Source organism: Neofelis nebulosa, chromosome 2 (genome assembly GCF_028018385.1).
Source record: "Neofelis nebulosa isolate mNeoNeb1 chromosome 2, mNeoNeb1.pri, whole genome shotgun sequence".
In the NCBI taxonomy this organism is placed as follows: Eukaryota; Metazoa; Chordata; class Mammalia; order Carnivora; family Felidae; genus Neofelis; species Neofelis nebulosa.
The window spans coordinates 188,905,192-188,918,164 of NC_080783.1; the positions used below are offsets into that span (position 1 = coordinate 188,905,192).

The following is a 12,973-nucleotide window of genomic DNA, read 5'->3' on the forward strand; positions in this document are numbered from 1 at the left end:
TAGGGACAAAGAAAGATTTAGTGAGGATAAGGCAAGGCTTGGCCCGATATGCTGGCACAAACCCCACAGAGGCCAGTGGGAGTGGGTGAAGCTGTTCACTTTCTTTGGTGCTATAGCCTGAAGCATGCTGCCTTGCCCCACAGAGCATCTGGAAAGAAGATGTAGGACAGTGACCACATCAGGCAGTAAAAAGCAGTTAGGGAGAATGGAGACACAAGCAGCATGATGACACCTGGAGGGAGAAAAAAGGCAAGCATTCCATGTCTATGAAGCTCTCTTCGTGTATTTCCCGCCCTCTTCTCTCCCATCCCCATCCTCCCATCCTTCAGTTTTTACTCATTGGCCTAAGAAACAAGAACCAACGAGACCCGAGCCCTGCCTTTAAGAGGTTTTGTCTCTTTGTAACTAGATAATTATAATGTAATGCAAACTCAGGTTCCATTTGGTTGAATTCAGATCAGAAATCAGTCTTAGCCGAGAATAAATTTGAGTTGTCCAGACCCCTTGTTAGAAATATATGTATATATCTCCATCCATCCCAGGGGCGCCTGGGTGGCTCAGTCAGTTAAGCGTCCGACTCTTGATTTTGGCTCAGGTCATGATCTCAGGGTTCATGGGATCGAGTCCTGTGTGAGGCTCTGTGATGACAGCATGGAGCCTTGAGACTCTCTCTCCCTCTCTCTCTGCCTCTTCCCTACTTGTACTCTCTCCTCCCTGCTCTTCCAAAAATAAATAAATAAACATTAAAAAGAAAAAGAATATATATATATGAATGACATATATATTTCCAATTGTGTCAAGTTTAATATGTGATAGTGGCCAATACAATGTTACACATATGCAGAAGAGCACAGCAGACCTGGGACAGCTGTCTTTAGAAAGGCCTGCTTGCAAGGTGCCTGGGTTTGTGAGTTCAAGCCCTGCATTGGGCTCCATGCAGACAGTATGGAGCCTTCTTGGGATTCTCTTTCTCCGTCTCTCTCTGCCCCTCCCCTGGTCACTCTGTCTCTCAATATAAATAAAAAAGAAAGGAACGAACGAACGAACAAACAAATGAACGAAGGCCGGCCTGCTTGCCAGGTTGGCCTTTAACTGGAGTCCAGGAACATGGCTAGTAAACAGTTCCCTATATCAATATAGAACTTTCCTGGGGCGTCTGGGTGGCTCAGTCGGTTAAGCATCCAACTTCGGCTCAGGTCATGATCTCACGGTCCGTGAGTTCGAGCCCCACGTCAGGCTCTGTGCTGACAGCTCAGAGCCCAGAGCCTGTTTCGGATTCTGTGTCTCCCTCTCTCTCTGCCCCTCCCCCTTCATGCTCTGTCTCTCTCTGTCTCAAAAATAAATAAACATTAAAAAAAGAGTCTATTTCTAATATAGAACTTTCCCTAATGGGCAAGAATGGTTCCCTGTCCTTAGACTGTGCTGAGTGTTGATTTCCTTCTGTGTAAGTCTAGAATTTTGGTACCGCTAGGTCTAGGGTGCTGATGTGGCCAGCCCTTATAAAAACCTTGGACCCTGAGTCTCTAAAGAGCTTCCAGGTACACAAGACTTTCATGGGTGTTGTCACAGTTTTGTGCAGGGCGGCCCCACAGGGAGGACACTTGAGGGGCTGTGCCTCATTTCCTCCAGATTTTGCCCCTTTCATCTGCCCTTTGCTGCCTTTGCTTTGTGTCTTTTGCTGTAATAAGTCTTAACCATGAGTATGACTATATGCATCCTGTGAATCCCCAAGAGAACCACTGAACCTGGGGTGGTCTTGGGGGACCCCCAACACATTTGAATCTGAGATACACCACCGACAGGCAAAAAGGCCCCAACACCTGTGGAATATCTACTTTGCACTAGACAATCTGCTAGGTATGTTACAAAGATTGCTCCATTTACGTTTCACAATAATTCTGTGACTCAGAATCCAGGCTGTTTTTCAGATGAAGAGACAGAGGGGATATAACCTGTACAAGGTCTTGATTCAAAGCCGTGTCTGCCTGACTTGTAAGCCCCACGTCAGGCTCTGGGCTGATGGCTCGGAGCCTGGAGCCTGTTTCCGATTCTGTGTCTCCCTCTCTCTCTGCCCCTCCCCCGTTCATGCTCTGTCTCTCTCTGTCCCAAAAATAAATAAAGAACGTTGGGAAAAAAAAATTAAAAAAAAAAAAAAAAAAAAACTAGACAGCCTCGGAAAGCTCAAAGAGGATTGGAGCGTACGAGGCAACATCGTTTCCGTGGGGATAACTACCATACATTCCTCAAGAGAAATCAGAACATATGATCTGACAGAAGACCACTTTCAGTTACAGAGATGTATTGGAGCTTTGGAATACTTATAATATTTCAGAACAGTCATTGATCTGTTGAGGCAATGGGACAATATTTTAAACCAGAGTTGTCCTGGAAAATGCGTGACATGAGGTCTCACAGCCACAGGCCGGCTTTTCAGAAGCTCTGTGGGGGAGACGGAACCTCCGTCTAAAAAGGTGATTGGCTGCACTCCAGGTAAGAGGAATATCAAGAGTGGCCATTTTGGAATCTGTCCAGTTGGGCTCTGGTATTAAGTGGTATCGAAATCTGTGAGGTACAGTTTCCTCCTTTACTCTCACAGCCAAGACAATCCAAGGAAGGCTGAGGCCAAGCATATGGTTTATTGGGAGAGAAGGGGAGCAGTGGTATCTACAGAAGCAAAGAGCATTGTGGGAAACACTGTTGCTGAGAGATAGGAGGGCAGGTGGAGGGAAGAAGGGACTAGACATTTCCCTACAGGACACATCTGTGCCAGAGGATTGATCTGCATTATCCCATTTAATCTCAAGAATCCTGAGGTAGGAATTATTGGCTTCATTTTACAGATGAAGAAAACTAAACTCAAAATAATGAGGTCATCAGCCCAAGTTGATGCAATTAACACGTCCTGGCATTGGAACTTGAACTCGGGTCTCCTTAGCAGCAAACCCAGATGCTTCTCAACACTGTTCTGCCTCTGCTAGCTGGGCCACAGAGGAGCCACTGCCTAGAACTTGAGCAGGGGCATCGGTGCTGGTGGTACAGAGAAAGGGTATGAGCCTAAAAGGGAAGGTCAGGGGGCACCTGGGTGGCTCAGTCGGTTAAGCATCCGACTTCAGCCCAGGTCATGATCTCACGGTTCATGAGTTTGAGCCCCTGTCTGTGCTGACAGCTCAGAGCCTGGATCCTCCTTCAGATTCTGTGTCTGCCTCTCTCTCTAACCCTCCCCTGCTTGCACTCTGTCTCTCTCTCTCTTTCTCAATAATAAATAATAAACATTAAAAATTAAAAGAAAAAAGGACAGGATGAAAGCAGGGACCCTATGAACCAGAATGGACCCACAGGGAATAAAGAAAGAAACCAAGTATCCCTGTAGATGTTTGTCTTGTCCCCATGAGCACATCCCCAAAGAAGAAACACTGGTATTCCTTGAAGGAAGCCCTAAGTCAGGGAGAACTCTAGGGAGATATCCGCCAGGTCCCCAGTGTGGCCAGGACCTCAGGGCTTCCTCAATATCGGTTCTGTTCCCAACATGCATCTGAAGTCCCTTCGTCTGCTCTGTTGCCACCACCTCTCATACGACAGCAAGTCACTTTTCCTCTTTGTTCTCAGTCTCCCACCATCTGGTCTCCACATTGTATTCCAAGTGGCCACTTAAAACTGCTGCTCAGAAGTCCCTTCAGAGGCTTCCCGTTTGCCGCTAGGATCAGTTCCCCAAACCCACCCCCTTCACGGACTCGGTTTGTATCACTAGGATCTCTCAGCAAGTTCCAGCCACACGGCTGCACGACCGCACCCAGCACCTTCTAGCCTAGAGCCTAGAAAATGCCGTTTTCTCTTCTGAACTACCTCTCTTACCCACCTAGCCAGTCATCTTGAAGGTCACCTTTTTTATTTTTTCCAGTTTTATTGAGATATTATGGACATATAACACAAAACTGTATTAGTCCAAGGTGTGCAGCGTAATGATTCGATATTTGTGTATCCTGTGACACGACCAGCAGTCTCGTTAGTGTCTGCCACTGCACAGTTACCCATTTCCCTTTCTTGCGACGAGAACTTTTAAGATCTGCTCTCCTATCTACTTCCAAATACAATATTCTTTTTTTTTAATGTTTATTTATTTTTGAGAGAGAGAGAGACAGACAGACAGACAGACAGAACAAGTGGGGGAGGAGCAGAGAGAGAGGGAGACACAGAATCCAAAGCAGGCTCCAGGCTCCAAGCTGTCAGCACAGAGCCCGATGCGGGGCTCGAACCCACGGACCGTGAGATCATGACCTGAGCTGAAGTCGGACGCTCAACTGACTGAGCCACCCAGGCGCCCCTCTTTTTTTTTTAGAGAGAGCACAAGTGAGCAAGGGGTAGAGACAGAGAGAATCCCACAAGGGGCAGAGAGAAAGAGAGAGCAAAGTGGGACTCACCCAAAGCAGGGCTCATGCTCACCCGAAGCAGGGCTTGAACCACAAACTGTGAGATCGTGACCTGAGCCAAAGTCAGGTGCTTAACCGACTGGGCCACCCAGGCTCCCCACAACATGGTATTGTTAACTGTAGTCACCGTGTTGTCCATTACGTCTCCAGAACTTATAATTGGAAGTCTGTACCTTTGACCACCTTCACCCAGGTTCCATTTAAATGTTACCTTCTGAAGCATCCTTTCCACCCTTCAGACCATTTCAGTCTCATTAAGTCCCCTTCTCAGAGAACCCTGTGCTCCACAACACATCAAAACTATGCCTTTCTAGTGTCCAACTCTTGGTTTCAGCTCAGGTCATGATCTCACAGTTCATGGGTTTGAGCCCCGCGTCGGGCTCCGCTCTGTTAGCATGGAACCTGCTGGATTCTCTCTCTGCCTCTCTCCCTCTCTGTCATTATAAATAAATAAACGTTAAAAAAAAAAAAAACTATGCATTTCTAGTTATTTCTGCCATTATTTGGTTGGGGTCTGTCTCCCCTATTAGACTGTGAATCCTGAGGCAGGAAGGGTTCGTCTAGTTTATCAGTTTGGTTCCCAGTATCCAGCGTATGGTAGGTGTTCCTGATTGAACTTAATAGCATTCAACAAATACTTACTGGGCATCTACCACGTGGTTGGCACAATCCTAGGCCCAGGGATTACTGCACGAATGAAAGAGAGTCGTCTATCCGGGGGCAGTTTGAGTGTGTATAGACAATAAAAAAGTAGATACATTTCAGATGGTGATAAACTCCATGGACACAAATAAAACAGGGTAAGGGAGATCGGGAGTGTGGGGGTGAGGTACAGGGTGGCCATGAGCAGCAGTGATAATAGACCAGCACTGGTGACATTTGAAAGCAGTATTTTCACTCACCCCCCAGATAAATCAATTTTTTCCAGTTCTCAGACCCCAGGATCTCATCACATGGATAGTAGCTCTGGTCCATCATGAACAGAATCATAAGTGAGGCCATGCAAGACAGAATGAACGTGTTGCCTTTGGTCAGAAGGCAGGTGGAGGCCAAAACACAGGAAGCATAGCGGCAGGGTAGACCCTTGTACGTGAAGGGAACACCTGCCAGGGAAGGAAGAGGTGGAGATTAGCTGCCTCCCGCTGAGCAAAGCCAGCCCATTGGGTCTTCCCTGCCACCCACTCCAGATCCCCCTCCTCGCCAGGCAGTGGCAGGCTGTAAAGCGGTCAGCCATTCGCAGATGGTGTGTGGGTTCTGCGCCAGATCCCCACGGGGAAGCAGGCGGCTGGGACAAGGCGTGGGCCCCAGCACCAAGGAAGGCTCTGCCGGAGGGTCCTCTGAGGTCTTCTAGTCCACCTCTACGCCCCCTTGCATTGTGACCTTGGGCAAGGCAACTGCCCTTGGTTGCCTTGCTCAGTTTCTCTATCTGTTGTAGAAAACTGTGGAGGATGACCCCTAGTTCTGGATTCTGTGAGTCTCTGTGCACCACCCAAAGGTCATACAACGAGAAAAAGGCACAGCTGGTCCGAGAACCATGGGCCCCTGCCCCTCTCCAGGTCTCTGCCACTGCAGCCTGCAGCCTCCAGTGGGCCTGGGGCACAGGACAAGGAAGGGAAAGGAACCAAAGAGGAGGGGAGGAGTCAGTTACCGCCCCCCCCCCCCAAGGCTTCTGGCATCCAACAGTGCCCCTCCATGGCTCCCCACCCTTAGCTACAAGGCTGGGGTCCACTCACCAGTTGAATAAAAACACAGGCGGAAGGTAGCAGCTAACACATAGATGACGGCCAGGAACGCATTCAGAGGCCCATCCACGCCTAGGAGCAGGGCTGAGGCCAGGCCAAAGGTGGTGAAGACAGCAAAGTCATTCAGCTCCACCCCTGCTCCAGAAGGTCGAGGTCAGAACTTATGCTCATTTGTCTTGCACTTTAGTCCCCTGTGGTGGGGGAGCTGCAGGGGTGCCAAGCCGCGACTGAGGTCCCAGAGAGCAACAGCTGCTCCCCTAGGGATCAAGGACGGGGGGGCGGGGCGGGGGGGGGTGCTCCTGGCTCTGCTTCACATGGACCATGCGGCCTGAGGCAAATCTCTCCTTCTCAGGTCTTAGTTTTCCCGCCCTTTAACATCCAGGGTTGGACCACAACTGGATACAAATTCACAAGCCACGGAACCCTTTTTTTTTCAAGCAAACTCTTACATGGAAATATTTTCTTGTATTTTAAACCAGCCGCTCTGCTGGGGTGATTTTTCGTTTCCCCGCTCCGAAGCACCGCTGCCACCACCCACTCCCAATCCCTGGGGCACCCCTAGCCGGGAGGCAGCACTGCCAAGGAAACTGCGGCCTGGGTAAGGATGGCTAAGGATCAACAGGTGAGCCCGCGGGGGGCCTAGATCTGGACTATGGGGCTCCGGGACAGTTCTCCGGCTGCTTCTGCTGTCCTCGGAGGGAGGTGAGCAGGAGTGCTGACTCCTGAAAGCCTGCTGGATGTGAGAAGATGGAGGGTGACCCGAGATGGGCTCCTGGGGTCAGGGATCAGGGGTCTGAGGCCTGGACTCACCCGATCTGGAGCAGAGGCTGAGGTGTCTGGTTATCGTCCCAACTGCCATGTCTAATAGGAAGCTGATCAGAAGCATCCAGGAGGCACTGTAGCATTTCCTGAAGTGTAGGGCAGCAGGCCCCGACAGGACAACTGTGTCATGGGCTGCACTGGACAACCCCTCCACACACACACACACACACACACACACCCTGCCCTGCGTGTTCCCCACACTCGTGTTCTTTCTGAAATACACTGCTTTACACACTACACACACACACACCCCTGCCACACTCTCAACCCACAGTCTTAAAGGGGGTGCCTCGAGCCCCTTAGATAATCACTAAGGTCCCTTCCAACTCTAAATCCCAGGCATATTTGAGGGCACAGGGGTCCTATGTTCCCAGCCTCTGCAACCATCTCACTGTGGTTTCTCAGATAAACCACTCCCTACCCCTCTAGGCCTCTCTTCCTCCATCTGGAAAGTGAGGGGGTTGTGCCAAATGATTTAATAGAGGCCTATTCAGATAAGCTATTTCTCCTAGTGCAAGTTTAGGTAACTCATGACTTTTAAGGAATTGGTCCCTTTCATTTAGGCTACGTCACTTACAGAGTTGTTCATAATATTCCTTTATTATCCTTTTAAAGTCCATGAGATCAGTAGTGATGGCTCTCTTTCATTTCTGATACTGATAGTTTGTGTCTTCTCTTTTTTTCTTTATTTTCTTGGTTGGCCTGCCTAGAGGCCTATCAATTTTATTGATTTTTCCAAAGAATCAATCAGCTTTTGGTTTCGTTGATTGTCTCTACTGATTTCTTATTTTTAATTTCATTGATGGCTGCTCTTTTTTTTTTTTTTTAATATTTATTTAGTTTGGGGAGAGCACAAGCAGGGGAGGGGCAGAGAGGGGAGACAGAAGATCAGAAGCGGGCTCTGTGTGGACAGGCTGGCACTGTGAGCCCAATGTGGGGCTTGAACTCATGAACTGCGAGATCGTGACGTGAGCCAAAGTTGGACGCTCAACTGACTGAGCCATCCAGGTGGCCCCCCACCCCCCCTTTTTTAAGTAGGCTTTGCACCCAGAGCGTGGAGCCCAAATGCGGACCTTGAACCCACGACCTTGAAATCAAGACCTGACTTGAGGTCAAGAATCAGATGCTTAACCGATTGAACCACCCAGGTGTCCCTCTCATTTTTATTATTTTCTTCTGCTTACTTTGGATTTAACATGCTTTTTTTTTTTTTTCCCCCTAGTTTGCTAAGGTGGAAGCCTTATACTATTGATTTCTATCTCCCTTTTTTTCCCAATTTTTCTAAGGCTTTATTTTTTGGGGGAGGTTTTAGGTTTACAACAAAATTGAAAGGAAGCTACAGAAATTTCCCATCTACCCCCCCATATCCCACCTATGCATAGCTTCCCACATGATCAATATCACTCACCAGAACAGTAAGTACATTCTAATTCTTGACACATACCAAGGATGAACCTATGTTGACACATAGTCACCCAAAGTCCATAGTTTACCTTAGGGTTCACTCTTGGTGTTGTACATTCTGTGGTTTTGGACAAACGCATGATGAGTATCCATTATTATAGTATCATGAAGATTAGTTCCAATGTCCTAAATATCCTCTGTGCTCCACCTATTCATTCCCCCCACCCTCCTGTACCAATCACTGATTTTTTATTATCTTGATATTTTTGCCTTTCCAGAATATCATATCACTGTAATCATATAGTATGTAGCCTTTGCATATTGGCTTCTTTCACTTGGTAATATGCACTTATGATTCCTCTGTGTCTTCTCATGGTCTGATAGGTCATTTCTTTTTAGCACTGAGCAATCCTCCATTGTTTGGAAAATTTGGAAATACCTCAGTTTATTCATCTATTCACTTATTAGACGGTATCTTGGTTGCTTGCGAGTTTTGGCAATTGTAAATTAAACATCATAAACATCCCAGTGCAGGGTTTTGTGTGGACATAGTTTTCAGTTCATTTGGATAAATACCAAACAGTGTGATTGCTGGATCATATGGTAAGACTAGGTGTAGCTTTGTGAAATTGCCACACTGTCTCCCAAAGCGGCTGAACCATCTTGCGTTCCCGCCAGCGGTGCATGAGAGTTCCTGTTGCTCCACGTCCTCGCCAGCATTTGATGTCATCAGTGTTCTGGGCAACTCCTTTGGCCGGTAGGTGTGTAGTAATATCTCACTACATCTCCCTGATAACATACAATGTGGAGTATCTTCACATGCTTACTGCCATCTGTATATCTCCTTCGATGAGGTCTCTGTTAAGGTCTTTGGCCCATTTTTTAATTGAGTTCTTTGTTTTCTTATTGAAGAATTTTAAGCTTTGTCTATTTTACAGTCCTTTCTCAGATGTACCTTTTGCAAATATTTTCTCCCAGCCTATAGCTTGTCTTCTAATTCTCCTGATGTTGTCTTTCACAGAGGTTTCTTTTCTAACACATGCATTCAATGTTACAAATTTCACTATAACTACCACTTTCACTGCATCTCACAAATTTTGATAAGTTGGGTTTTTTTTAATTTTTTTTTAACATTTATTCATTTATGAGAGACAGAGAGTACGAGCAAGGGAGGGGCAGAGAGGGAGACACAGAACTGAAGCAGGCTCCAGGCTCCGAGATGTCAGCACAGAGCCCGAAGCTCACGGACCACAAGATCATGACCTGAGCCGAAGTCGGACATTTAACTGACTGAGCCACCCAGGCACCCCAACAAATTTTGATAAGTTGTATTTTCACTTTCTTTTAGCTCAAAATACTTTTCTTCTTGAATATATTATTTAGAATCGTGTTGCTTAACCTTCACATATTTTGGGATTTTCTAGTTATCTTTCTGTTATTGATTTCTACTTTAATTCCATGGGATCTGAGGGCATACTTCATATGATTTCTATTCTTTTACATTTGTTGAGGTATGTCTTATACCCCAAAAGTGTGAGGAGAAGAATGTGTATTGTGCTGTTATTGGGTAAAGTATTCTATAAATATCAATTAGATCCAGTTGACTGATGGTGCTGTTCAGTTCAACTATCTCCTTACTGATTTTCTGCCAAATGGATGTCAGTTTCTGATGGAGGGGTGTTGAAATGCCCGACTACGATAGCGGATTTGCCCATTTCTCCTTGCAGTTCTGTTTTTTTGTCTCACATATTTTGATGCTCTATATGATTTCCAAGATCTCTTTCAGATCTTACATTCAAGGATTCTGTGCTTTAGTCCAGCACATGCTCCCAGACCCCTTTCTAAAAGCAGCCACCATAGTCTCAGGCAAGGCTGCCCTAGAATGCCATTCCTAAGTCTACACCCTGATTGCAATGCTTGATGACCAAGCAGAAGCAGAGAACCTCACCCCAGGCTTCAGCTGTCTCCAAACAAGCTCAGCACTACCTTTCTTTAGAGCCATACCTATGTGTCTAAAGGGAAAAGGGCCCACCACCGTGCCATAAAAATGACACTCCCAAAACTGAGGCACCTGGGTGGCTCAGTCTGTTAAGTGTCTGACTTCAGCTCAGGTCATGATCTCATGGTCTGTGAGTTTGAGCCCCACGTTGGGCTCTCTGCTAACAGCTCAAAGCCTGGAGCCTGCTTTGGATTCTGTGTATCTCTCTCTCTGCCCCTCCCCCACTCATGCCTCTCTCTTTCCCTTTCTCTCAAAAGGAAATAAACATTAAAAAAATTTTTTTTAGCTACACTCCCAGAAGATTGCACTGAACTAAGAAGTTAGAGATTTTCTGCTGTAGATATGCTCTACTTTATAAGACCCCCAAAAATCCAGACTTAGAGAATCATAAAATTTAACTGGAAGGGAACTCAAACATCATCAGATAAAATGATTTAATGGATGAGAAACAGATCCAGAGAAGTCACTTGCTGATGGTTATAGAGAATCAAACAGGTTAGGAGGCTGCACTGTAAAGGATTTATCTTTAAAGAACTGATTTGAGGGGCACCTGGGTGGCTCAGTCGGTTAAGCGTCCGACTTCGACTCAGGTCACGATCTCGCGGTACGTGAGTTCGAGCCCCGCGTCGGGCTCTGGGCTGATGGCTCGGAGCCTGGAGCCTGCTTCCAATTCTGTGTCTCCCTCTCTCTCTGCCCCTCCCCCATTCATGCTCTGTCTCTCTCTGTCTCAAAAATAAACGTTAAAAAAAATTTTTTTAAAAAAGAACTGATTTGACAAGGCATTGAAATATGATTCAATTTGTAGAAATATAATTTGCTTATAACTTTTTAGGGGCCCATAAACATGTCCCAGATTTTCCATAATAGTGCTGACTGTAAATATTCCCCAGATCATATGTGCTAATTTAAGAATCAAAAATTTCTCATGATAGCCTGCCTACCCCAAGGATTATGTAAAGGCCACCAGAATAGAATCTCTTGGTTTTCTCATAAAGACCATTCTGGACTGCCACAGCTGGAAGGCACCTAGAGATCACAGTGCAAGCTCCTTGTTTTAACGATGGAGAAACCAAGGCTCAGGGATGTGACCTAAAGTCACACATCAGGCTGGTAGTAGAGCTGAGGCCAGGATCTTGGCCTCTTGACTCCCAATCACTACCCTTTCTCCTGCCCCCGGTTGATCCTGGGCCTCAGTGCCTGGCTATCTAGGCTCCCCACTCCTCCCTGCATGCCATTGGCTCCAGCTCTTGGCTAAGATCCTACTGGGCCCCAGACCTACTTGCAGAAGCTGCAGAAGATGGAGAAGAGCCCCAGGATCATGTTGGCCAGGGACAAGGCACTGGTAACGTCCTTCCAGGAAAACTCATTCAGATAGAGATGGATCTGGTCGTTGGTCAGGAAGAACCTGGTGCACGGATCTGGGGCTCCGGGGAGAGGGGTCAGGGGTTCCCAAGGTCAAAGTGTCCCAAAAGAGGCTCCCAGGACCAGGCAGCTCCTGTTCCCTGGACCTCATCCCAGAACTGTACCCTCCCAACACTGTTTCACTGACTAGAATGAGACAGGAGGTAGCTGGAGGACATCAGGAGGTAAAGACCAAGGTGCTAAAAATGAGCGTCTTGGGAAGGCACAACAGCAAAGCCCCCACGCCAGTACAGCCACAGTCTCCAACCCTTCTGTCTGCCCCCTTGCCTACAGTGCAGACCTCCCTCCAGCCCACGGTTGGCCCTCCTGGTACCCCCATGGCCCAGGGTATAAGGGATATGGGCCCTTCCCCTATCTGGGAGATGAGCCTTTTGTCATAGGTGAGCCCTTTAAAAAAAAAAAATTACAAAGCTACTTTTCATATTTTTTATTCCTGTGAGGTGAGCCCCACAGGAATAAAAAATAACACTGGGGGGGGCGCCTGGGTGGCGCAGTCGGTTAAGCATCCGACTTCAGCCAGGTCACGATCTCACGGTCCGTGAGTTCGAGCCCCGCATCAGGCTCTGGGCTGATGGCTCGGAGCCTGGAGCCTGTTTCCGATTCTGTGTCTCCCTCTCTCTCTGCCTCTCCCCCGTTCATGCTCTGTCTCTGTATGTCCCAAAAATAAATAAATAAAAAAAATAACACTGGGAAAGGGCAACCCCCTCACCCCTAGGAATGTTCCAGGGGGCGAGGGGCTACCCGAGGGGTAGAAAGCACGAAAGGGACCCACTGCAGAGTCAGCCTCCCTTGTCCTGCAGGCCTTGCTCTTTCCCTTGGAAGGACGGGGCTGCAGTGGGGGTGCCCCGAGGTCCTGGTTCTGACGAGCCCCAACCAGAACATCAGGCCCAGCTCCGACAGGGGAAGAGATGAGAGCAAGAGATGAATGGGTCCAGCACAAAACGGTGCACAAGGCACCTTTCACTCTGTTCTCTCTCCTGATCCTGACGACCTCAGGAGACGGTGCTGTCATTATTTGATGAATGCAAAATCTGAGCCTCAGAGAAATGGAGATATATTGGCTCAAATCACATCCTCAGTGAGTGAAAGGTAATCCTGCCTGCTGGATTCTAAGTCTGGTGTTTCCTCTGCCGGGGGCACAGGTCCGGAAGGAGGCG

At 47.6% G+C, this 12,973-nt stretch overlaps 1 protein-coding gene across 5 annotated transcripts in view; it reads right to left on the reverse strand.

The window, feature by feature from the left end:
* Positions 1-12,973, reverse strand: part of TMEM269 (transmembrane protein 269) — a 25,845-nt gene continuing 12,872 nt past the window's right edge. For 4 of the 5 annotated variants that reach the window (XM_058717790.1, XM_058717789.1, XM_058717787.1 and 1 more), the window contains 5 exons: positions 11,674-11,818; positions 6,980-7,077; positions 6,161-6,304; positions 5,330-5,530; positions 1-232 (listed from right to left, as the gene is read on the reverse strand). In XM_058717790.1, the coding sequence (XP_058573773.1) occupies positions 111-232; positions 5,330-5,530; positions 6,161-6,304; positions 6,980-7,077; positions 11,674-11,714 (606 nt within the window). In that variant the 5' untranslated portion in view covers positions 11,715-11,818 and the 3' untranslated portion in view covers positions 1-110. The remainder of the gene's footprint in view (positions 233-5,329; positions 5,531-6,160; positions 6,305-6,979; positions 7,078-11,673; positions 11,819-12,973) is intronic. The other variant, XM_058717788.1, reaches the window with a different exon arrangement.